The sequence below is a fragment of the Anopheles bellator genome, chromosome 2 (genome assembly GCF_943735745.2).
Source record: "Anopheles bellator chromosome 2, idAnoBellAS_SP24_06.2, whole genome shotgun sequence".
Taxonomy (NCBI): domain Eukaryota; kingdom Metazoa; phylum Arthropoda; class Insecta; order Diptera; family Culicidae; genus Anopheles; species Anopheles bellator.
In genome coordinates this window covers 36,935,891-36,958,631 of record NC_071286.1, presented here as the reverse complement: position 1 = coordinate 36,958,631, position 22,741 = coordinate 36,935,891, and the positions used below count along the sequence as shown (strand labels likewise).

Below are 22,741 nucleotides of genomic sequence, written 5' to 3'. Positions count from 1 at the left end.
CCAACCTATCTGCAAGTAAGGGTAGACACCACGTTCACGACTGTATTAACAATGCTGGTACTAGCCTTAACCGCAACTGCGGAACGTTTTGCTGAAACAATTCTCATTGAATTGGAATGGCTAGAGTGGACAAGTGGGCCCTTGTTAATAAAATGGAATATAGAACATACATGCAGTACACATTAGCTGAGCGGGTTTACACAAAGGCAAAATAGAGCAGGTTCGATAATACCCTGTATACTTAAAAATATGTCTCATTAATTGCGCTTTTTAGTTATGCTTTAGTATTTTTTACGCTGCTAAGCTTTTAGTTTTTAGACTAGAATCTACATGATCATCTTCCCAACAGTATATAACATGATCTTGGTTGATTATTTTTCAATTGATTATCTTGGAAATGTTTTGTAAAATGGTTCTTAAACTTCTTCGTTTAAATGTCAGTTTCAGGATATTTTTGCAACAATCGAAATGTTAAATAGTTACACTTATTGAAAACACAAAACTATGTTTAAATTATTGTGCTTCACACAATATTAATTCAGTACTAAACGATTAAGGTTCCTTACACCCCTCTTTGCTTATGCTTTATTTTGAGGTATATTCAAACAGTTCTTTATGTTCAGTTATATTCTCTTTGTACCTTCGCTAATGCCAGTTCAGAACAACGTCAGCAGCCACAATACTATAAGTATTTATTGATATGTTTTTTTTATTTTTCTAACGCGTTTTTGCTTTTTCTTTTTCGTTCTCTTTTCTTTTATGTTAATTCCCTTCCTTTAAAATCACCCTGCTATATTGTTGCATCAAATGCAATCAATAAACCGTATAAATACATGTATGTGATTATGTATGCAATCGCAAACGTTGTTAATACTGAAATACTGGACTGTTGATCGTTACGCCCTGGGTGGATCCAATGCGTGATACTTTCACATTTTCAATCTGTGATCAAACAAAAACTTCTACGTTATCGCCAACACCTACTTACACCACCGATCGCAACATCTTAAAATACACTACGATCATCTGGACGTTGTGGCTCATCGTCATCTGGACAAAACGACGACAACATATCGGTTGGGTGCGCGCAACAACAAACCCGAAAATGATATCGTTTTCGGTGTAACGATGTTTCATGTTCGGAAATGCTTCGAATATGTTTTCCGAATCGTCTCTAAACCATACATAATGTGTGACATAACATGTGTACCGTACATTACAATGAAACCACGCATACCTCATTCATAATAAAAACAAAACAAAAATGCGCCACCCACGATCGAATTCTCCAGGGGGTTGGTCATGGACGTGGAACCATGGCACGTGGCCGAATCGCTGGGCCCCCTGGCAGCAGCAGCCACCTGGCGGTCCCACTGGATCGGCAAGTGGACACCGCGGGGGTTCCGGAACAAATCGTGGGGGTGGCCCATGGGCCGGATCTAACTCGTCACAACGTGTATGGGCCCCTGCGCGTCAAACCAAATATACCAGGTGAGGACGGCCAGTCTTTCATAACTAGGTAATAGCGATCAGCAGTAGGAAATCATCGACAAAGCTACATTGTGGCCGCTAATTATGTGACTGAAAAGGATATGGGAATCTGCCCAAATTGACACTCAACCGAGTAGTTGAGATTTGTCATATTCAATGGATAAATTATAACGCGCAAAAAGGAAATGATTCAATCTTTCGTAGACACTACTACGCTCCACCCATCACTGCCGTACATTATTATTTAAAGCCGGCGCTCCTTGTTAGTCAGTTTTTTATGTTTATTTCTCCACCGATAACCACATTGGAGATACAGTAATTCAACTGAGTAATTCAACGTTAATGTGCGTTAAACGTACAGATAAATACATATAATTCCTTTAAAACATGCATAAAAAAACTTATAACACGTCTTTTCCATAGAGGAGGATGCATTCGGCACAACTTTAACTTTATCTCTTTATCTTTTGATGTGGACACATTAACTGCAAGTGCAGTTCTTTTAACACTAATTTTTATTACTGTAAAACTGAATTTTGGTGTATCTTTTTCATTGTTAGAGCTTTTGTAACGATTGATTGAATTGTTTATATTACGTTTTGTCATATTTTCCGGTTTAATTGCATTATAAGAATGTTTTGTTTCTATTTTCCTGATTAGTTCTCTCAAGTTATGTTTGTTTCTCTGCATTAGCCTTTATGAATATAAGTTTTTTTTTATTTTAAGCCATACGTATTGATTATTTGACTACAATGCCCTTATGTGTACTGAGTTTCATTATGTAATAATTTTACAATTGTTACGATATGTGCTAATGAAGTTTACAATAATAGAATATTAGTCTAGGTCGATCAAACGAAAAATGAATCTATGTAAAAGATATGCAGGGCGAGGGCTCGATGTTTTGAATTTGAGTAGAGATTTGATTAAAAGTCTCTCTCTTCGGCAAACAAATACAATGCATTATAACAAAAAACACTAGACGTCATAAAAGTTATATGTCGAGGAAGCTATAGATTCTAATTTCATCGCTGTCTACTGTAGCCGGTACCATTGTGAAATGTTGCAGTCATAGTAACAATTATAACTTCAACTATGCTAAGTGAAGTAAATAGTATAAGATTAGTTACATTGCTAAGGAAATAATGATGCTTCGACACAAGAACCCAATTTGTTTGCATGATGATCGTCAGCCAGTCATGCAGCATGGAGAGTGTAAAACAATGGAATCGATTAGTATTTATATGTATATTTTGATGCCTGTCAACAAAAGACAATAGACAAAGAACGGTCAATATTACAAAGTTTTTCAAACTTTTCTATTCTTATATTCTAGTAGATGTCTCTACGCTTTTGGGGCGCAAATTCAGTTTTACACAATGTACAGTACAATAACTTACTATAAAAGGCAGCATTCATAGCATGTTTCATTTCGTTTTCATTTCAATTATCAATTCATCGTCCATCAATTATTTTGAAATTTCATCATTGAACGAAGATATTTTTTCTGTTTCGGTTCATTACAATTTGTTTATGCATTGCATTTCTTAAGGGATAATACTGAGATGGAAAAAGTGTTTCGAACAAAATTTCTTCAGTTTTTCATATTGCGTTGCCTTCGTCGTATTTACTACCTTCGTATTTTTTTCATTTCTTCTATTTTTCATACCTTTCATTACCTATTTGAATTATTTGATCAAAACGAATAACCCGTTAAACTTTTAGTTGTAGATTGTTGTCGTTGATACTTAAATGGTGATCCACAATCATGATCATGTATTCTGGTGTTTACTGTTTGATTTCATGCTAACACAAAAACAGTCATCAGATGTCTCAAACTGTTTTTTGCTTTATATAGCTCCTTGTTCAGCACTCATCAACACACCTTCATACTATTAACAACCATTTTATACACATATTTTAGGCAACAGACTTTCAATAACTCTGATAGGTTTACGTCTTATGCAGACCACGCAAGCGACTGTAATTTCCGCATTGTTGCAGTATTTGTCCAGTGCTGCAAGGAGCATCTGAACGAAAAAATATCAGTCGTAACAGAATTCATATGCTCAAATCAAGTGCGCTTTTATTTTATAAAGTAGTAACACTTCTCATTTCTAAAGACAATTATAGTTTTAAATAATAAACAACAATAGTTTGCAAAAGTCAAATATATTTGAAACAATTCTGTCAATTGAAAAATATTGCTTTATTATCTATCAATACGACAGCAGAGGTACTATTCATACTAATCGATTCGACACCTATTCTAATATTACATTAGCCGACGTTAAATTAATAGATCCATTAATACTTTACAAAACTTCTTTATTGATGGTTTTTCAAAATTTTTCTAGGGATAGCCGAAAGACTAGGGAACCATTTCAAGTTTAAGTAGAAAAATAAGATGATGTGTATGCAGTACCTTTAATAGCAATGCAAACGAACATTACATGTACATGAAAAGTTAGATAAAAATAAAGTGACAAGTAAATATCTTTGCTTTCTTTACGTCACCAATTGGCCAATCACAACCTATCTTTACATGCCGAAGAGAGAAGAGCTTCACACGCCCACAAATGTAGGAAGTTCAATTTGAGTATTTAATGTTACTATTTACATCGAGCAAAATTTCAAGAAAAAACAATCAAATGAAAAGTTTAACTTTGTATCAGTTTTTGAACCTAACGCAGCATCCTGTCTACCTCGGATACAGTATCGTTTACGGTTTTTTAGACCTTTTCTGCCTGCTCCTTTGTGTTCTTATGTTGTTTGCCTTTGCTTCGGAATGGTAATTGAATTCGATCATTAAAAAGCACTTTTTCATTGTATAACTGATTATTACACAGGTAAGTAACTTGGCCATGAGGCTGGAATCCGGTCTTCTTCAAATTTGTCTTTTCTCTGCAAATGCAATTGCAGAACAGAGATACTGTATCCGATGTTCAACACTGTAGTTTTCTTAAGTTCTGCTGTTCTAAACGTATAGTAAAATTTAAATGTTTTCTTATCTCATTTCATACGAATCGAAATGAATACCAAATGAACATGAAACTAATGGTAAATGTTACCACACATTTTTGGACCATTTGAGAACAGAACTTGAGTGTCCTTTGCAATATCGAAACATGTACCCAGTCTATTAAAGCAGCAATTGATGAAGTCTTGCTGCATCAGACGCCGATGCCAGATATCACGAAGTAATCGCCGAAGTGTTTTCGTGATACCTCTTTACTCCTTTGTATTATATCCTAGTTGTTACGTTTTAAGTTTTTCCTAATAAATCTTGATTCGGTTTTTTTCTCAAAAAATACGCTTGTATAAAAGAAATCGGAGAGAAGATTAATTAACGCTATCGTTAGGTTTATGTCATTCAATGACCTTTATCTAGTTTTTGGAGACTAATCAGAAAAACAAAAAACATAACAAATTTGATCATCATTACCACAAAACATTTTTGTGTTGTTCGGAGAAATAAAATATGCTTTGCCAAGTCCAAACTATTCAGACGAATTGTACATGGAGGCGCCTGGTGCCTCACGTGAGTTTATTCTCAGAGCGTAATGCCAGTTGAAGATATCAGGCGGGTGGTAAAGATAGTTTGCTTGTAATAGAAAATAACAAACATTTTACCTCTTAAAGCCAAACATATTAATCCAAAAGCGACGTATATTGAACTAATGTTTTTTTCTTTCCTCCCTTTCTTCACCTTTCTTAATTCCTCGTTTCGGATAATAATCAGCAATCGGTAAGCGCAAATTTGAAGGAGGTCCTCATAACCAAGGGGATATAAAGCGACGCTATGGAGCATTAGCAAATTTTGGTAATAACTGGGGAAGTCAACCTTTGCCTCAACAGCCACTAGGGACGAACGGTGGAGAGCAATGGTACACCGATACCTACTCTGCGTGGAGTTAAACTAACTTGCACATACCCATTGAAATCAGCTTTGTGTCTACTCCAACATTCAACAGCAACAATATGATCATTTGCTCTTGTATACAAGAACACCTGAAGCAAAGCAAACACAACATAAATAGTTCATCTGGTTAGACTGGAAGTTTTCCATTTCTTTTTCAATTGAGTAACATTAACTACAGGGGAAAAGATAACTTTTCTAATTACACATTTATAATTAAATTTTACGCAAAAGTCACATAGTTTAAAAGCATAAGACATAGCTGACTAGGCACTGTTGGAAATGGCACGGCGTTTAATGAGCGAAATGGGAAAATGGAAAAATGACTGATTTTATTTGGCACACAAATCATACCAAAATGATGTTACTCAGTGAACGAGAAGTAACTTCCCAAAGCTACCATTGGAACGCAAATTGTAGCAAACGTGACTGAGGGAAATTTCTAACAAAGATCTGATGGCGCAACATCAATACAAAAAAAGGAAAAAACAAATTGGTAAATCAGACACAGGGATAATGTTGTATAAAAAAGTGAATTGAATTTCGGTATGTGAAAATATTTCGAGACGAGGGTGTATTAAATTTCGTGTTTGTTTGCGAGATGAGAGGAGTGCTTGCAGTAATTTTAAACATGTTCATCTTCAGTTTTATCTCCAATTTCCAATCGATCATTAGTTCCAATTAAATCCGCAAAAAAGCAGTCGTGTTACCATTTTGAATAGCTTCCCCACAAATGACAAATGATAGTTCAACAAGTGAGACAAATTCAAAATTATTATACAACAACGAAATAATCGAGATCTCCACCGTTTTATAAAATTGATAGTCGCAAAATAGGTACGTAACAAAACAGGTTCCCTAGGGCTTGTATTTACCATTAATTTCTAATTGCTTAACGAAACAGACGTAGTGGTGATGCACGTAAGAAGTGAAGAATAGTATGGAAAGTGTAGCACATTGATTGAAAGCCAGGCAAACACGCGTGAATAGTTCGCCAAGTCTAAAATAAATTTCCAGAAAACTACATCGGCTGAGTGTAAATGAGAAAATTTGAGTTCTCTGAAAAAGTAAATGCCAGAAATACAATATTTTGGATAAGGAAGTCCTAATCGTGATAGTGAATGAAAGTTGAACACTCGTTTTCTCGGTTTTTTTGTTTCGTTAATAGAAATCATTGGAAAAGGAAAAAGTTTATTTTGAGTTATGTTGGATTTGTTTTGTATTGTTCTTGTTTCATTATTATTTTGAAGCGCAATAGAAGGCAAACATTTACTTGCGAATAAAGTGTAAATAGAGCGCGGTATACTTGAAGAAATTTAAAACAAGGCTCTAACCTCTAAAAGTGAATACGTTGTGCGAAATTTCTAAGGATAATGTAGCAACGCATAGATTTTTATGTTCATTCAAACAATGTGTATGTATACATTCAATGAGATGAACATTTAAGTGAAAATGAAATATGTGGTGTGATATATTCGAAAAAAGAAGAAAGCAGCCGGTCAAAAACAATGTCAGAAAAAGTGTAAAAATGTTTGAAAACCCTAAAGTTTGGGTGTAAAAAGTTAATGTTAGAACTATTTTGGTTTGTATAAATTTAAAATTAAACTTGCTTAGGGCATGAATCTAATCGAGAATGAAGAAAATATTCGATAAAAGTGTTCAAATTTAATAGGAATCAAAATTGGCTATAAAGTGATGAGATAACACACAGCAAACGAAAAGAAAGTAAAAGTATTATTGGACTCTTTTATCAGACGGTGACCACCATAAATTGGCGAAAAGGAAAATTTTATTTATGTTATTTAGGAATTCATCGTTTTTATTTCATGCCCGCAGCCAGTCGTATAAAGCTACCACAAGGGTGAAAAATTCCGTGTTCATTAGAATGATTAGAAGCAAAATTATATTCGACAGCGGTGAAATGTTTTCCGAGAGAACACATTTGGCTACTAGCGATCAAATAAGAGAAAAGAGAATTAGTGGTAGCAGAAGCAAAAAGCGCATCTCTTCGCTGACGAGTGGAAAACGTGCAAAAAATTTAAACGAAATAAGTCAAGGGTGGAAACTAAAAAAGGTATAGTCTAAGACAATATGAAAATTGCGCTATAACGACGAACACTGGGAGGTCAGAACAATTATGGAGGATAAACTAATCTCAAATCGAAAACTATGACGAAAATCGATCAAGAGTTGATGTGAGAAAAAACTTGACAAGAGTGAAACGGCTAACAGTTCTAAACATAAGCAATGAAAACTGGATGGCAAAACGGAGAGGACTATGAAAAAGGTGCAAAGAATGAAACAAAAAATTAAAACCATCAAAGCAGCCCCATAGCGTCGCAAATGCTGCTGCACGGAGGAAAAATATGCAAAATTTTAGCTCAAACACTTGAACGCGTTGGTGCACGAACACGTTTCATACATCCATTTGAAACAAAGTATGAAATGATAAAAGCCTTATCCGATCATATAAGCAGGCGGGGAAAAGAGAGAAGTGGTGGTATTGTAGCATTAGAACGATCGTGAGGACAACAATGATAAACAAAAAGGATTACAGTAACAAACGGAAAGTCTACAATCGAACCGTATCGAAAATCAGCATTGTGTGTGTACTACCTTTTATTTTATACCTATACTACTTGAAACAGTACATTTTGAAAGTTTTTTTTTGCGCCAAAACATACATTTAAAAATTGAATCATCCCAAACATGCTGGGCTTACTTCAGCAAATGTTTTAAACTACACATGTTCCGTAAGAGTTTTTTTCAATTATATCTTTTGTTTCTTTTTCTTTGATATTATACTTTGTTTTCGTTCATGTTAATCTAGCCCTCCGGAGGCGTTGTCCACACAAACAGCCTAGCGCAAAGTATCGATGTTGGTTACGATTATTTTACAACGTCATTATGCTTGTGCGTTCGAGATAACGGATTGGTATAATTAATCACGGTTACCTTAACATCAACACAAGTTCAATACTTTTTCCTCAAAAAGTAAAACAAAAATAACTAGTTTTATTTTCTTCTTAATTCAGCCAAGTGTTGCTCATAGTTTGCATATCGTTGATTTCGTTTTATGGTATATATATATACATACATATATGTGTTTTAGTTGGTTTGTTGGAACTCTCTTTATTGGGGGAGAGCTTTTAGAGCAGACATACGCTCGGACTCCAATAAAAATCAGGGGCAGAGCACGATCGTGGAATTATCACAATGCAGTGAAACAAAAATGGAAGCGTAAGAAACAAAATTTTATACGCAAACCAAGGCAAATAGAACAATATCGAATACGGATTACGTATGTGCAAATCATCCATATAAATGTCACGAGTTTTATATCCGGGAAAACCATTGATCGTAAATTCCGCTGTTTAGAGAAAACAAGCGAAACCCCATTTCATCACACAATAACGAAAAACATTGGAGCTAGAAATAGATTTAATGGTCGGAAAAATACTGTTATTTAAGGACAGCGATGAGGACGTGATAAAAGTTAGCAAAAATAGTAACGAAGATAGTGTAAAAGATAGGGCATGTGTAACAAGCAATTGAAACGAAAAGAAGCTGTCGCAGGGGGCACAGCGCGTGATCGTGTTTTTTTTCTGCTAACGATTATCGTCTATATTTCGCGATATCAAAATATGGTGCCCAAATATTGAGAGCTGCCTTACAAAAGCAAAGTGGGAGAAAAGACTGATTGAAACATAAAACAAACTAATGTGAGGCAAAAGAAAATAGACGCAAGTTGTAGGGGCATTTTCTGTTGGATTTATTTAGTTTGTGCATTATGAAAAGCTGAAGCAAAACAAAAATAATTCATACAAAAAGATATCCACCAAATTTTTGCACAGTAAACATATTGGTCCGCATTATTGAATTTGGTTTTGATTTCCATGAACATTTATTTAAACCTTGATGGTCAGTCCATTTGAAACACACACAGTGTGTTTTCATTCACGTGAATACACTATTCGACCATCAACCCAAACCAATAGGAAGAACAAGACAACTTTGAGACAAAGCTCGCTCTTTTGTTAGCGCAACTTGCATTTTATAACGCCGCCAAACTTCTGACTGCTTGTTCGAATCTTATACATAAGCTGCAAACAAACAAGAACACTGTTGCCCGAACACATCTTCGCATAAATGAAGGCTAATGAAATCAAGAAGCATAACCAGAAAATGTCCCAAACTCAACGGGTATGGGAAAGAGAAAGGAAAATTGGGGAACAAGGAAAACGATGGAATACAATGATAAATTATGCAATATTTGAACACTATTTTATAATTAAAGCTATTATTTAATGCAAAATTGAGAGCAAAGCAATGCGTAAAAGTTTATAACCGCCCGCGAAACAATATATTTTTTTACCGAAAACATTTTATTCGAGCAACCAAATTAAATATATTGGCATTAGCGCACCTCCTACCAATGGTGACCATAAAATTTGTTTTCCTGATGCTTAAAATTACTCTCGATTGAAAATCAAAACAATTTAGTTCACAAAACATACAACCTACATGTTCACCCACCTATTCACATTTATCGATCCTACTTTTTATTAGCTTCCAAAAGTTGACCATGTTTCACGAACGTATAACGTTTTATCAACGAACATACATTTCGAGCGAACTGAGGGCATATTTTTGTTAGTACTGTTCTTAAATTTGTCTGTAAAGCTGAAAATGTTGCTATGTATGTTTTTTTATTACGTTTGTAAAAGAAGGGAAATTTTCAGAGGCACTTTGTTATCTAACTACAGTGAACTTTACTTTTGGGTTGTCGCAAAATTCAACTCTGTAATCAGAGTGTCAGTGAGTCTTTGAATCATATTAGAACTCGTTTTTGTCTACTTTTAGTCTGTTTCGTTTGTGTTCTAGTTTTTGGTGCATTGTTCAATTTACGAAATCGCCCAGTCTTCAGTCGTTCGTTCAACATTTTCATTACGTATTTTTTGTGGAAAGAAATATTTTAATTGTTTTATAATTGCTGCCTGCTGGCTGATGTAATTGAAGGTCGAAAGTGGAAGCTTCACAAAAGTACCCAACGCCAGAGAATTTCCCTTCTTCTTATCTTTGTAAGGAAATGATTAAATAATGAGCTAAAATAACAATGCCACATTTACGTTAATAAACACATTGCATAACACTTCCCTCACCTTTTCGATGTCGAAACCATGTTTCAACTCAAATGTGCTACTGTTTGAGAGATACCAATGTACTGGGGCTCCTCGAAGAAATCCTAACCTATCTATTCTTGCGGCGACAGAAACGAAACTCAAATCCAAATCCAGTTACAATTACAGTCCAATTCGACAAACCAAGATTATTTCGCAAAACAAACTACGTTGAAAAGCTGAACAATACGAATAATGCTGTATTAGATTGAAGGTAAAAATTGCTAAGGATAACGTATTTAGACAAAAGAATAAGATAAAATAAGCACTATGAATCAGTCATATTCGAGTAAAAATTCAAGTAGAAACAGAAAAGTTATTGCTATATATTTTTGTCTTTTACATCTTATTTTTTGAGTAACAGTAGGGTATACACGTGCGAATTTTTAGATAAAGTTACATCTATGTTCGTTGTTTTTTTTTGTAACCGTACTACAATTAAACAGGAGTGCAAGAACATCTTTATCGAAAAAGGTGGTGAAAGAAAAGATAGACATTCTACAGAATTTGAGCTGACTACAGAAAACCAACTTAATAGCCAACTAATATATAAGTTTTCCACTTTGTGCGTAATAAACATAAAAAAGAAAATAAAACAAATATGTACCTAGCTAATCTTAAACTTTTCTCACAACGACAGTTGAACTACGCTTAAAGACCAGAGGGGGATAGTCTTTTAGTTTGGAAAAGAATACTACTTCAATTCCGCATTCAGGCGTATCGGTTTTAAAATCAAACAGTTTTCGAAAGCATGCGTTTCCTTATAATTATATATTTTTTAAATAGTCATACACACCTTACCAATCTACCAATCATAAAACAGGCAGAGACTATAGATTCGAAATCGCATACGAACTTTTCACACAAACAATGCTAGTACTACGGCGCAAAATAGTGAATCGTTGAAGAAACAGCTATTAGCGATATGGTTCGTTTTCCGTTTGTTCATGCAAGTCCTCCGACGGAAAAAGGAAAGAACGAGACACATTTTTATTTCTTTCATACAATGTAACCTATTTTCACCTGAACACGAAATGAATGTTCTCACATACTAAAAAACAGATTTTAAATTTGGAAACAAACTTTTGTGCCCTTGCTAAACCACGAATCAAACTAGTAGCAGAACCTGTCACACAGTGGAGTTACGCACTCAATAGGAACCATTTTGAACACAAAAGAAAACGATGGCGAAATGGCTCACAAATTGCTTATAATCGTTTGTTAGGCGATAAAAAAACAAAAGAGGGAGAGCCATTCTCGTTTTATATCACTGGGTGACTTCAATAAGAGCGGTTACTCTCGCATAGTTCTTGGTTGCAATCAGAGTGCTACAAATGGTGAAATTTAAATTTGCAAGCGCGTACGGCTTGTGCATCAAATCTTTTGGCTCGCTCGATGAGATTAATTCTGTAGCTTAGTAGTTTAACACAAAAAAGTGAAAAAATAAGGCAAATTTTGAATTACTACTGTCTGCAGTGGTATTAATATTACACGTTGTAGAGTACTGCTCACGCAATACACATCATCGTGTTACTTTGGACACACTTTTAGTTTTGGGCACCTTTGGGTTTTTTTTCGTTTCTTCTCATCGCAGTAAGCTGTATTCCGAATATGCTACTCATTAGGCAATAGATTTGCTCATATTTTAAATGTAGACATAATCGTCGTCATATTACCGTTCGTGTCATTGCCAATTGCCTGCAATGACGGCCTATTTTTATTTCTTCACAAACTTGCCTACACATTTGTTTGGCCGATCTATATTATGCACCATATGAAAAAAATGTAGTATCCAAAACAGAAACAGATTTTTGTACAACCCACTGACGAACACATAGAAAAAGACTCATATGAATTAAATAGTTTATTTAACCAATATTTTATGTTTGTAAACCACTAAATCAAAACGAAGAATTGTTTGAAACTGAGATTGTGACCGGGCGAAGCGAGAGAAAAACAATTGTCTTCGAACCGACAACAGCACGAAAGTCCTCCGCCCCTTAAGGGGTTTCTGAAGCGACCACCGTTTAAAAATTGAAAATCAAATAAATAACAGGCAGGCACTCGCTAGTGTGAACAGGTCAATGAGGGCATCACTCATCACACTCCACAAAGTTATGCTACTAAAAATTATCCGGTACAAACAGGAAAAACAACAACTTATACAATTGAAGGGCTGAAGACAGTGGGAATACTTCAAGTGCGAACAATAGAGCACCATTAGGGCCAGCGAGAACAGAAAGAGGCAGAATAAGTCGCATCAGCAGCAGCAGCAGCAACGTCATTGAGATAGGGATCATGCGTCATGCCTGTAAAGCAGTGAAAAGGGAACCAACAGGTAGAGCAAGAGAGTGCGTAGGACGGTTAGGGAAGATCAGAAATAAAAGGAAATCATCAACCACCTTTGTAACTGCTCTATATACGAAAGAAAATAAAAAATAAATGTTATAATAATAACAATGCGTTTCAATTTTCGCACCGACTGGCAACGGACATTATCGACCATGTGCCACCATCGATGAATTCATCCGGTAAATTATTTCCACATTCTCGAAAAGACAAACGAACACCAATTGCTTCCACTGAAATTCCGCGAGAGATATTTATTTGTTGTTTATTCCGGTTGTATCTGGCAATACTCGGTGGCGAGGCTTGCTAACCCTTGGATAGTGGAATATACGTAACTTCTTATCTTTCTATGTCATCCGATTGTGTCATACACGAAAGCTACGCTATGAATAAATAACGAACTGACCGGGACCGGCCTTGTCTAGTAACGGGGCTCAACAATTGACGAAAACAGAACACTAAGAGAATTCGTGAAAGGGTTACGTTCATGTTAGATGGAGTAGATGGCAGACCGTAGACAAACCGAGATTGCTAAACAAGATGCTCGCCGTCTTCAGCATGGCTTGGGACAAAACAAAATGTACATCGGATACCCGACACGCAGAGGCTCGGTGTCTTACTTCGCCTTGCCCTGATTGGCAACGGATTCGATCGCTTTGCGTACGGTCTCCTCGTCGCCAAGGAACTTCATCGACACGACCGGCTTCAGATTTTCGTCCAGCTCGTACACGAATGGAATGCCGGTTGGTAGATTAAGACCCATAATAGCCTCGTCAGTCATCTGGTCCAAATGCTTCACGATGCCCCGTAGACTGTTGCCGTGAGCGGCAATAATGATGTTCTTGCCTTGCTTTAGCTGCGGAATCACCACATCGTTCCAGTACGGCAGCGTGCGGGCAATGGTGAGCTTGAGCGACTCGGCCATCGGAAACTCGTTCGGTTTCGGGTCGTCCTTGTAGCGTACATCCTTGACGATCGCGTCATAGTACGCATGGTCCGGTTCCATGTTGGGCGGCGGCACGTCGAAACTGCGGCGCCAGATAAGTACCTGCTCCTCACCATACTTCGCCGCCGTTTCAGATTTGTTCAACCCGGTCAAGCCGCCGTAGTGACGTTCATTGAGACGCCAAGTTTTCTCGATGGGAATGCCCGTCTGTCCAGATTCTTTCAGTATAGAGTCGAGAGTCACCTGTGCCCGGGTTAGCAGCGACGTATGGGCAATATCGAACTTGAGCCCCGCTTCCTTAACTGCCTTTCCAGCGGCCAGGGCTTCTTCCTTGCCTAGAGCGCACGAATCAAGTGTTGTAATAAATGTACCCCGTTGTTACATCACTGCTACACGCAAGAAACCCACTGTTCTACCGTACATACCCTTATCGCTCAGATTTGCATCATACCAGCCGCAAAACAGGTTCTTCTGATTCCATTCCGATTCGCCATGGCGAACCATAACAATTCGATACTTTCCTGCCATTTTCTTGCAAAAGTTTAAAGGATTCACGGCTTCGCTGCGAACGAAAGGGAAATCTCGGTAGAACTGAGCGATCCGTTTTCAAACCCGTAACTTCCCAAAGACGACCTTCCGTAGGCAGTGAAGGTCAGGCATTGGCAGATTGTTGACATTGGTTGGGCTGCGTTAGTGATTTGTTTCGCTCACCGCTGAAGCTGCGCTCGTAGGATGCCATTTATAAATGAAACAATAAAATTTAGTCCCTGTTTCGATGAACGATAACGAAAGTAACACTATTAAAAATTAGAAACATTTTTCATTGAATTGGTTATCTTCCCGACGGGCTGTGACATGTGGCAGGATATTCTCAAAACGAAAATAACCAATCTATGGTTGAAGTGAGCCCTTTTTGTTGCTCCCTGTAGCGCTCCGCAATGGATGACAGATAAAATTGCGCGCCTTCAACTCACAATCCTGTCGGCGGCAGTGCCTCCTCGAACAGTGTACTTTGCAGCAATTTAACTTACCTATTTTTATCGGTTTGAACGTATATCTGAAGTTTTCAGCTGTTACTTTTTCGGTCCGAGGCAACGTTACAACGGCGCCATGGATTTACAGGGACTCACAGCGGGATTCCTATCGGTAAGTTGTACGAGATTCCTTCAAACCGGTGAGCGTCATACGGTTGTGACGCATTATTCATGTTTGTACATGTATCACCAGGAAATCATGAAGGGAAACGAATTGGAAAATCCGGTAGTGCAAGTTATCGGTTCCAAACGCATCGCTAGCACTGGCGAACAGTCAGAGCGCTTTCGGTTGCTAATATCGGATGGAAAGTCCTTGTACAGCTTCGCTATGCTCGCTACCCAGCTGAACGATTACCACAAACAGGGCAAGCTGTCGGAGTACACCATCATACGGATCGACCGATACACCACCTCGATTATCAATCGGAACGAGAAGGGCGAAAAGCGAGTGTTAATTATCGTCGAGCTGACCGTGCTGAAAGACGGCAGCCAGGTCGGCGAAAAGATTGGCAATCCGCAACCCATGACGGACACACCGTCGCAGTCGAGCGCTAGCTCAGAAAAGCCATCGTACGGAAGTGCAGCCAGCAACGGTGCCGTTCGCACACCAGCCCCGAGCGTCGCTGCGGCCAACGTGTCCATCGCTGAGTCGCTCACGCACTCTATTGCGTCGCTCAGCCCGTACCAGAACAAGTGGACCATCAAGGCACGGGTAATGTCCAAGTCGGGCGTCCGCACCTGGAACAATGCGAGGGGCGAAGGAAAACTTTTCAGCATGGACATAATGGACGAGTCGGGAGAGATCCGTGTGACGGCGTTTAAGGAGCAGTGCGATCGCTTCTACGATATGATCGAGGTGGACAAGGTGTACTTCATCTCGAAGTGCCAACTGAAGCCAGCCAACAAGCAGTACACAAGCCTGAAAAATGACTACGAGATGACGATGAACGGAGAAACGGTCGTGCAGCTGTGCACGGAAACCGATGGGTCAATGCCTGCGATTCAGTACAACCTTGTGCCCATCTCGCAGATCGCCAACATGGAACCGAACGCCACGGTCGACGTGATCGGCGTGTGCAAGGAGGCAGGCGATGTGGTTCAGTTTACTGCGAAAGCTTCGGGCCGTGAGTTGCGCAAACGGGAGGTGACGCTGGTCGACTCGAGCAATGCTTCGGTACAGCTGACACTGTGGGGCGACGATGCACAAAACTTTGCGGCTATCGACAATCCGGTGGTTTTGCTGCGTTCCGTACGAATATCCGAGTTTGGTGGTGGCAAGTCACTCGGTTTGGTCGGGGGCAGCGTGATGAAGCTCAATCCGGACATGGAGGAAGCATTTAAAGTGCGAGGCTGGTTTCAAAATGAAGGACGCCAAGCTTCGGTGTCCAGTATTTCCGCCAGGACAGGGGCTGGAACCGGATTCAATACCGAGTGGCTGTCGATGCAAGAGGCTAGCGATCGCAGTTTGGGCGCCGGAGACAAGGCCGATTACTTTCAGGTGAAGGCGATGATCCATACGATCAAGTCGCAGAATGCCGTGTACAAGGCGTGCCCAGAGGCGGAGTGCAACAAAAAGGTGATCGATCAGGACAATGGGCAGTACCGGTGCGAGAAGTGTAACGCCGAGTTTCCCAATTTCAAATACCGTCTGCTCGTGAACGTAAGTTTGAAACGGTCGCCAGTGCGTACTGGATGAGAAACGACACAAAAACAAACCATATTCTTCTTTGTCTTACAAAATCTGCAGATGTTGATCGGAGACTGGACGTCGAACCGGAACGTAACGGTGTTCACGGAGTTAGCGGAAGAGATTTTTGGCAAATCGTCGCAAGAGATTGGCACCCTGGTCGAGCACCACAGTGAAGACGCGGCACGACTCTTTACCTCGTTCTGTTTCAAGTCATTTGTGTTCAAGCTCCGCACCAAGGTGGAATTCTTCAACGAACAAGCCCGCAACAAGACAACGGCCGTTAGCGCAACACCGGTTAACCACAAAGAGTACAATGCACTCCTTGTCAAGAGCATCCAGGAGATGACTGGCGTGGGCAAAAACTAGTATCCCTCGTTCCGTTCCGAAGGAAGCCTATCGATCATTGTCTTGCTTCGCGTTGAATTCCACTTTCTTCTTTTCTTTTTCTCTCTAACGTAAAAACGTAAAAGGATACGAATAAAGCACCACCTTGTGGTCATTCATAAATCGTTGTTGAGTATGAATCGGTTTCCTTCGGACTGAGCGCCCACGTACCGGTAACGGCACCTACCGTATGCGCCACGATGATCTCCTACCTCGCGCAACGTTTCCGGTAGCGGACTGTAGATTGGTGGCACTTTTCGGCGCAATCCCAATCCGGCACTGACGGCGGTGTAGAGGTGCTTCAGGGCGTTGGTTTTGCGTCCCACCGGTCGCGAACGGGAACTTCCGCCATGATCGAGCGTTTCGCCGTAATTCTCCAGCTGGCAGCGCACGAAATCTCGTTCCATTTTCTTCACCCGCTGACTGTCCAAGATGCGCAGCTGGGGCAGGTGCCGGATGATGTACAACCTGTGCCCGAGAACCGGGAACGTTTCAAAAACGTGTTCTTCGCGTTCGTCCTTCACCACAGTCTCACTTACCGATACTTTTGATAGTCGTACTCGGTGTACTTGAGGTTCAGCAAATGGCACGGACAGGCGGGATTGCCCAACAGGCTCAGGTATTCAAGATTCGGGAAGCAAAGCGAAAGCTTCGTGAGCAGAAGGTCGAGATTTTTAAACTGCAAGCAAGAGCGAGAAGTTAGCTGCGTTTGCTGTGAAGAGAACGTCGAATGATCGATCGAAGCACTCCAACTGGCTTTGCCTCGCTTTTCCCGAAGAGACTACCATTATCTATAGAGTTGGTGGTTAGCCCGATAGCCTTTCGCCATCGGAAGGCAAGGCTCAGCATATTTTTTTTGCCTTGTCTTTCGCCCAGTCCGCCAATCAATCTCGCATTTGCATTCTATCGGATCGCCTGGCCGGATCGGAGCTGGCGAATGCCGTGGCCACATTGCGACTTGGTTAGCTTACCTTATTGTTATTGAGCGACAGCAACTTTACGTGGTTAAGCTGCGCGGGAAAGATGACGAGATCCGTAAGATAGTTGTTGTCCAGAACCAGCTCCTCAAGGTACGGGAAGAATTCGAGGGAATCGAATGCTGACAGTTTGTTGTGGCTCAGGTCCAAATGCCGTACCCGGTCGGCGTAAAGATTCAGTATCGCTTCAGGTAGTTTGTACGTTTTCTGGTCAAAGTATATCAGCTGCCCGGAAAGAGTGTGCGAAAAAGGTGAACCCATAATCCGATTTCGCATTCCTGTCTGCTAACCTACCTTCTCCTCCTGAGAGATGTACATGATTTTATTCCAATTTATGGCGTCCATTTTTTTCCTCTGTACCGCGTAGGTGCCACAGTACTTCCGCTTCAGCGTAGGATTTCCGACTGCAATCTCCAGCTTGGTGAGTAACATTGGCACAGCCCACGGCGCACGGTCCTTCGTCAGGAGGAGGGAAGCAAGAACCGATGGAAGGTAAAATGCACCACCAACACTAGCCACCGGCAGGGGTTCGGTATGCACGGCCCGCCTTCGGAGGATCGAAATCTCGGCGGACAAAAACAATATTTGAAGTCACAAAGCACACCGAACACACACACCGACGTTGGCACTAGCGCACTTCCTGTATATCGGACGATTCTGATCTAAGGACGATCCTAGCCTTAAGTAAACGCCACCAGCACCGAAGGCCTGTTCTGGGAAGTCGCTTGGATTGCAATGGCATCAATCGGAGTATGCGTCCGGTGTCTATATCATCGGCTCCTCCATGGCGAACTGCGATGGTCGGGCGCGCACTGTCATCGCATTCCGTGCATCTTCTTCCGCACCGTATGGATTAAAGTTTTTCGTTCCTTTCCTACACTGGGCCGTAATCGGCCTTGGCTATTGGCCGTCTCCTAGCGGGAGTGCTTGTTTACTCACAGCACATCCGATTAGCGTAAGGTCTTATCAGTAGAAGGTAATGCGATTGCCGTTACTCTAGGGTCTCGACTCGAGATTTCTCTCCACTTGCCGGGTGGACGCACAGCATCTCGTCTTTCGCCGGCCACTATCATGTCGTCGTGTGGTGTGTACATCGGGAACGCGAGCTGCAATCCTACACCCTCCACCTTGCTGCCGAAGCCACGACCACCATCAGCAAATCGCACTCTTATCAGTCGGCTAGATTGTTCGAAACTCCTACTTTTGTATTGTTCGAAATAGCCACTAGACGCACACGCAAACGTCGGTTCTCTGCCAGGCAGTGGCCTATCTGCCGCCACCATCCAAGGAAACCCCGAACATTCGAGCGACGTTTCGCTCCATTCGTCACTTGGTGTGATTCCCTGCCGGTTCTGGTCGGTTCCTCGCCTCGTTCTTCGGTCGCTTAGGTCGTGTGGTCAGAAATATGATCCTCGTAGACGAAAGAAGTCGTAAGAACCTTGGAGAACCGGTGCCAGCCGGTACGCGGAACAGGAGTGTTGGTGGCATTGGCCCAAGTGTGTGATGCAAAACTCGTGCTTGAATGGTAAAAGTCTGATCGGCATCCAGTTGCTATGGCAGAGTGCAGCAGCGGAGTAGGCATAGAATGTTAATCCCTTTGGGATTTTTGCATTAGCAGTTACTGACCCGACCCAATTGCTAGCGAGTATCGCGTAAAATTTTTGTCATCGTCATGATGCTTAAAATGTTAAGAAAATAATGATTCAATATTGCGATCTCATTTTTTTTTTCAAATGTTTCGAGAAAAGGTTGTTCGTTTTTAAACTCCTATTTCGGAACTAAAAGGGACTACTATACGGATGAAAAAGACTCAACGCACAATATAATCGCGAGTTGCATTTTATTACACGATCATCATCACTGTACTTCATAATAATCAGAAACACAAAACTATGCTAAAATGTAGCTGCAGATTACCGTCCAGCCGATCCCCACCAGGACTGCTTGATTGCTTCTCAAGAAAACAACGTCTTATGGATCGTGTCGGGGTCGATCAGTGGTGGAAGAGTCGAAGATTAGTGTGCACCATAACGATGCCATGTTCGTTGCATGCCTCGATCACCCCTGCATCGTTCGTTGAGCCGGACGGACTTGCGATGTACGACACACCGCTCAGCACTGCCCGATCCACGTTGTCCCGGAACGGGAAGAATGCGTCCGATCCAATGGAAACTCCCTTCAGATCGCGGGCCCATCGCTCGCGATCTTCCTGCGTTAGCGGTGCCGGAATCTTCTCCAGCATTGCCTCAAACTGTGCCACCGGCATATCCTTCCCAACCGTCCCGTTCACGTAGTTATCGATGGCGTTCGAGATTTCGGCCCGCTTCACACCCTTCCGGAACTGCATCGAGGCGACGCGCGGGTGTTGGCGCAACCACCAGTTGTCAACCTTTTCGCCCGCCAGACGCGTACAGTGGATGCGCGATTGTTGGCCCGCCCCGATTCCGACCACTTGTCCGTCCTTGGCGTAGCACACCGAGTTGCTTTGCGTGTACTTGAGTGCGATCGTCGCCACAATCAGATCTCGCAGGGCGCCCTCCGGCAACGTCTTGTTCGTCGTTACGATGTTCGTGAACAGGGCCTTCCCGATATCGGCATCATTGCGGCGCTGCTCGAGCTGCAGCCCAAACAGTGTCTTCCGCTCCACCGGTCCCGGCTCGTAGGTTGGATCGATCTGCAGCACACAGTACGAGCCGTTCTTTTTCTTACGCAACACATCGAGCGCTTCCTCGGTATAGCCGGGCGCAATAATTCCATCGGACACTTCGCGCGCAATGATCTTGGCCGTGGCCAGATCGCACGTGTCCGACAGGGCGACAAAATCGCCAAACGACGACATCCGGTCGGCTCCGCGAGCCCGCGCATAAGCTGTCGCGAGCGGCGTCAGACTGTCGAGCATGTCGTCCACCATACAGAGTTTCGCTTGCTCGAGCGTCAGTGGCACACCGACGGCCGCACCGGCCGGCGAAACGTGCTTGAAACTGGTGGCGGCCGGCATACCGAGGGCCCGCTTCAACTCTCGCACCAACTGCCAACCGTTCAGTGCGTCGCACAGGTTGATAAAGCCCGGTGCAGCATTGACCACCTTCAGGGGCAATCGCTCCAGGGTGGAGTACAGCTGAGCGGGCTTCTGGTGCGGATTCATGCCGTAGCGAAGGTTGAGCTGCGAAGTGCCCGCCGAGTATTGCTTGCGGAAATAGTCCGAGATGAGTCCATCGTACTCGGCCGTGTGAGTAAAAGCCTTCAGTGCCAAAACTTGACGTGTAGCTTCCGTCGTATCTCCGTGCTTCCGGATCTCATCAACCACCCGACCGTAGTCCCTCGGATCGCATACGACCGTTACTCGGTGGTGGTTTTTCGCTGCCGCCCGCAGCAGAGTCACCCCGCCGATGTCGATGTTTTCAACCGCTTCCGCAATCGTCACGTCCGGCTTCGAGATGGTCAACCCGAACGGGTACAGATTACAGACGACTACCTGTGCCAACTCGTAACCCTGCTGCCGGATGTCTCGCTGATCGGAGTCGGTCGTGCGGGCAAGAATTGCGGCGTGTACCGCTGGGTGAAGCGTTTTCACGCGACCGCCCAGCATTTCCGGAGCACCAGTCAAGGTGGAAACATCGCGCACCGGTAGCCCCTGGTCGCGGATCGTTTTCGCGGTACCACCGCTTGCAACCAACTTCAGACCGAGGTTGTGCAACTGATTGACAAATTCCACCAATCCGGACTTGTCCGACACACTCACGAACGCTGTTCGGACGGGACGGAGACGGGTTAAGTATGCACACAAAACTCGGTGATAGCAGCATGTGGGTCCTTACCGAGCTTTCCACTGGCCATGGCTGCGGTAGCGTGGTATCGTTGCAAACCTTTCACTTTCGGATCCAAACGGAGACTGGTAACCGCTTTCGCTCGATCGTCGGTTGGATGATTTCTGATCCGTACGTTGGTGCGGCACCGGCTAGCAATAAGCAAAATACGTCCTCAAGCGATCAATAACGTTCGAAATAAGTGAACAAAGTAATAACAGCGGTACAGTGATAAGCCTCGCGGCTGCGTTGGCAACCCGCGCCACCGATCGGGCCTTGGAGCAATAGTTCACCGGAGCAATGCAAAGGCCAGCATGGGTTAAGGATTGTTTGTATGCGAACACAGCAGAACCAACAGACGGCAAGCCAGAATTCATGCGTCACAGGCTGATTGCTTCAGCAACGCGGTCCTCAGTTGATACGATTTCCAAGATTATGATTACTTACAGCTTTGCTACTTCTCACAATTAGAAGGGAGAATTTAATTAACACACCTCCTCTTCTAATCACATTTATCAGGATAACACAATTAACGCCGATGGAGCCTCACGCTAATCTGGGTTAAGAATGCGATCGCTTCTACTCACAGCATCCACTGAATGGAACCCAAACGCATATGGAGCTGATAAGATGGACGATCTGAGTGTGGCTTTTCTGAAATTGATTTAAGCCGACTAGCTTGACTACCGGAGCGAACTGCTAGCTAGAGCGCAAATGGAAACCTGATTCTTCCGATGCCGGCCTTATTGCCCCTCCAGCTTCAGCGGCGTACGGTAATTGACAAACAAACGCGCGCTCCACCAAATTGCCTCGTGTTACTCTTGTAGTGGTATAGCAAACGGTCGCGTGCCACCGATCGTCGTACGATGATTGATAAGTTTCTAGGCATGTTTGGCATTCAAGTATACGAAATTTTAAAAAAAACCATTCTAATCCCGTTGCAAAAGCAGCAACGAGTAATCGAA

General features: G+C 42.0%; 5 protein-coding genes across 8 annotated transcripts in view; 2 read left to right on the top strand and 3 right to left on the bottom strand.

Moving 5' to 3' along the window:
• Positions 1-13,033, top strand: part of LOC131209077 (heterogeneous nuclear ribonucleoprotein R) — a 44,081-nt gene extending 31,048 nt beyond the window's left edge. For 2 of the 3 annotated variants that reach the window (XM_058202056.1, XM_058202055.1), the window contains 2 exons: positions 1,293-1,491; positions 5,234-5,357. In XM_058202056.1, coding sequence (XP_058058039.1) covers positions 1,293-1,491; positions 5,234-5,243 — 209 coding nt within the window. In that variant the 3' untranslated portion in view covers positions 5,244-5,357. Of the gene's footprint in view, positions 1-1,292; positions 1,492-5,233 lie in introns of all 3 variants that reach the window. The other variant, XM_058202057.1, reaches the window with a different exon arrangement.
• A 134-nt stretch (positions 13,034-13,167) lies between these two features.
• Positions 13,168-14,518, bottom strand: LOC131209078 (phosphoglycerate mutase 2-like). The gene is made up of 2 exons (XM_058202060.1): positions 14,311-14,518; positions 13,168-14,220 (listed from the first exon to the last, which is right to left on the bottom strand). The coding sequence occupies exons 1-2, from the start codon at positions 14,411-14,413 to the stop codon at positions 13,556-13,558; spliced, it is 768 nt and encodes a 255-aa protein (XP_058058043.1). The 5' UTR covers positions 14,414-14,518; the 3' UTR covers positions 13,168-13,555.
• Positions 14,519-14,890: 372 nt separating this feature from the next.
• LOC131208539 (replication protein A 70 kDa DNA-binding subunit) lies at positions 14,891-17,110 on the top strand. The gene is made up of 3 exons (XM_058201323.1): positions 14,891-15,031; positions 15,113-16,579; positions 16,667-17,110. Exons 1-3 carry the CDS (start codon positions 14,996-14,998, stop codon positions 16,973-16,975), a joined length of 1,812 nt encoding a protein of 603 aa, XP_058057306.1. The 5' UTR covers positions 14,891-14,995; the 3' UTR covers positions 16,976-17,110.
• On the bottom strand, positions 17,070-19,074 carry LOC131208540 (leucine-rich melanocyte differentiation-associated protein-like). Its single transcript, XM_058201325.1, has 4 exons — positions 18,265-19,074; positions 17,965-18,195; positions 17,533-17,672; positions 17,070-17,461 (listed from the first exon to the last, which is right to left on the bottom strand). Exons 1-4 carry the CDS (start codon positions 18,400-18,402, stop codon positions 17,110-17,112), a joined length of 861 nt encoding a protein of 286 aa, XP_058057308.1. The 5' UTR covers positions 18,403-19,074; the 3' UTR covers positions 17,070-17,109.
• A 719-nt stretch (positions 19,075-19,793) lies between these two features.
• Positions 19,794-22,514, bottom strand: LOC131212812 (bifunctional purine biosynthesis protein ATIC). Of its 2 annotated transcripts, none has more exons than XM_058206844.1 (3): positions 22,224-22,514; positions 21,789-21,928; positions 19,794-21,717 (listed from the first exon to the last, which is right to left on the bottom strand). In XM_058206844.1, exons 2-3 carry the CDS (start codon positions 21,805-21,807, stop codon positions 19,964-19,966), a joined length of 1,773 nt encoding a protein of 590 aa, XP_058062827.1. In that variant the 5' UTR covers positions 21,808-21,928; positions 22,224-22,514; the 3' UTR covers positions 19,794-19,963. The 2 variants fall into 2 exon arrangements, with proteins under 2 accessions (XP_058062827.1, XP_058062826.1); XM_058206843.1 differs by having other exon boundaries at positions 22,364-22,509.
• Between the last annotated feature and the right edge of the window lie 227 nt (positions 22,515-22,741).